The 2,568-nt window shown below is 29.9% G+C and overlaps 1 protein-coding gene across 1 annotated transcript in view; it reads left to right on the forward strand.

Moving 5' to 3' along the window:
- The window catches only part of LOC111088982 (lachesin-like), a 61,098-nt gene extending 60,254 nt beyond the window's left edge, over window positions 1–844 (forward strand). The window contains exon 6 of the mRNA XM_022400483.1: window positions 536–844. Coding sequence (XP_022256191.1) covers window positions 536–750 — 215 coding nt within the window. The 3' untranslated portion in view covers window positions 751–844. The remainder of the gene's footprint in view (window positions 1–535) is intronic.
- The last annotated feature ends 1,724 nt before the right edge of the window (window positions 845–2,568 follow it).

A 2,568-nucleotide genomic window follows, 5' to 3' on the forward strand; every position in this document is an offset into this window, starting at 1 on the left:
TATATATATATATATATATATATATATATATATATTGAAACAGAGTTATGGGTCTTCAAAAAATACTAATACTGGTGTCAAGAATGCTTCCTTCCATGTCTCTCTCTCTCTGCAATTAATTAGCAAATAAAGCTAGCTACTTTTTTGTAATAGATATCGAAGAAATAAAAATCCTTTCTTCCCCATTATGCTTGATAAAAGGGTTTGTATGTCTCTACAAAATGGATTCTACAAAAAGAAATAATTTATGTCCCCCACTATATGAATTTCAAATATCTCCCCTTTTTTGCTATCGACCATCCCTCCAGTGTTTACCGAAACATTTCTACAATCCGAGTCAGTATGTTCGTTTGATTTGTTATTGTTAAAGGTAAATATAATTACAATATTGATTTGGACAAGAAACGCTTGTCCATTTAAGGACCTTCGTTTTACCTGTCTAAGCCATACCCTGGTACAATATTTCAAAAAAAATATTAAAACTAAATTGAAGATTGCTTTGTTCTTAACGTGTACTTTTGTTGTTTTTTTTCAGATGTCAACGGTGTTACTTCTAACGTAACAGTCAGGAATACAGAGGAAAAGACTAAACCTAATAAATTCAACGTGACAGGGTTCATTGTTGGGATGCTGCCTCCTCTTTTTATTTCCTTCTATATCATCCTGAAACTTGGCAATCGTTCTCGTTATGCTGAGGAACGCGCTGAGGAACAGGGTATACGCGAGGAGCCGTTTTTTGTTAGTTACTAAGGGTGTAAGTTCAAAATTGTAGATATGCTCTGAATAAAGAAGATGACCGCTTGATATAACTCAGACATTTGGAAGTAGAGAAAGTCATCGGAATTGGAGAAAATATAAAAAATATCGATATTTGTGTCATATATTACATATTCTTTATATGAAATATGCTATCGTATATGGCTAACGTGATTGTCAATACCAAGTGTTAACATCTCAAATTCAATAGGGGCAAGACTTCCTGTAATATTAAATCGGGGGCTCTAGTAGCATCAGTTTTTACACTAAGTATTGTCATCTGAATTTGAACTTAACTCTCTTTGCTTATGACTATATGACCAAATTTTAAAAAAGTATATAAATTAATTACCACCGAAGTGCTCTTAAGGTAAAAATAAGTGTGTTATAAACTAGGAGTCTACTTGTGAAGGATAACAGAAAATATTTTGGAGAACCTACTAGGTTAAACTAGATTAAATATTATTTTGGAGCGTTCATAAACCAAATTTAGTAATGATATCTTTGGATAGGAATAAACTATTTACTTAGAATGAAACTGAAAATTTTCTTCGCCATCAATATAGCTAATTATACATACCTCATTGTACGGTTCTACATATGAAGATTAGAAGTTATTGTTTCATCAATTAGGTACCTTCGCTATTAAAGATATTCTCGGCCATAATCCCAATTAATATCTGATGAGGTTCGGCAACCTTAAGAAATTTATGTTAGTTCTATATATATATTTTTTCATCTAGCAATGCAAAACAAACTTTACAATAAAAGTACAACAGCAAACAATACATCAAAATAACAAGTAATCACATTCAATATACTAACTCGTACTGGTAATGAAAGCAACAATAAGTATACAATATAGTGTACCATACTTAGGGAACACACTAACACTAGTTGTCTTGAACTATCACCTAGAAGTAAGAGTCTTTGGAAATTGTAAACTTGTTTCCCCTAGCACGTCTCTTCATCAAAGAAAACTCATTGAGCCACCCCTACAGTAACAGCAGCTCAATATACAAAAGAATCAATAAAAGATCAAATATGCCTGAATCGACCATTATAATATGGCAGTGTTAATTATGATAACAAGAAATTAACAGCCAAAAATTAATATATAAAACTAATCGTAGTTAACTATCCACTATACCAAACACAAGAAGCTAGCTACAAGATGTAATATGTAACATCAAATAACGTTATTATTTACGATATTTTTGGTAGTTTATAAAGTTGTAGTGCAAACTTTGAAGAAATCCTTTAGCCTAAAAAGAGTGATTTGTTAATGTTATTTATATAGGGTTGTTATAGTTTAGAATTCCATTGCAGTAAAAAATACAGTGTCATATTGGTAAAGATATAGTTTTTACGGAAATGTAACTTGAACAACACATCATAATTTATAAGTATTTATGAATAATTTTTAGAAAATCCCAAATGTAGTTTGACTGTTTAAAATATAGGGACATATTATGATTAAAAATTGATAATATTTATAAAAAATATTGAATAAAACATGAAGATTAGCTCATAATTTTCAAGAACTTTGCTATTGATCCCAACTCTATAGTTTGATTATCGTTGATAGTGTACTGTTTTTATATTTCATGGAAAGTTTGAAATTTCATTATTTTTATAGTTATTCAGCAATTAAACCATCTTTGTTTAATTTATAACAAGGTTATCATTTTGTGGCTGTCATAGGTATTCGAATAAATTAATGACTGTTTTAATTAAACTTGATATGACTCACAGCATACTGAATAGTAAAACCTCAATGTATACACAATGATAAAACATTAATGTATACAC

The sequence above is a fragment of the Limulus polyphemus genome, unplaced genomic scaffold (assembly GCF_000517525.1).
Source record: "Limulus polyphemus unplaced genomic scaffold, Limulus_polyphemus-2.1.2 Scaffold4921, whole genome shotgun sequence".
NCBI lineage: Eukaryota > Metazoa > Arthropoda > Merostomata > Xiphosura > Limulidae > Limulus > Limulus polyphemus.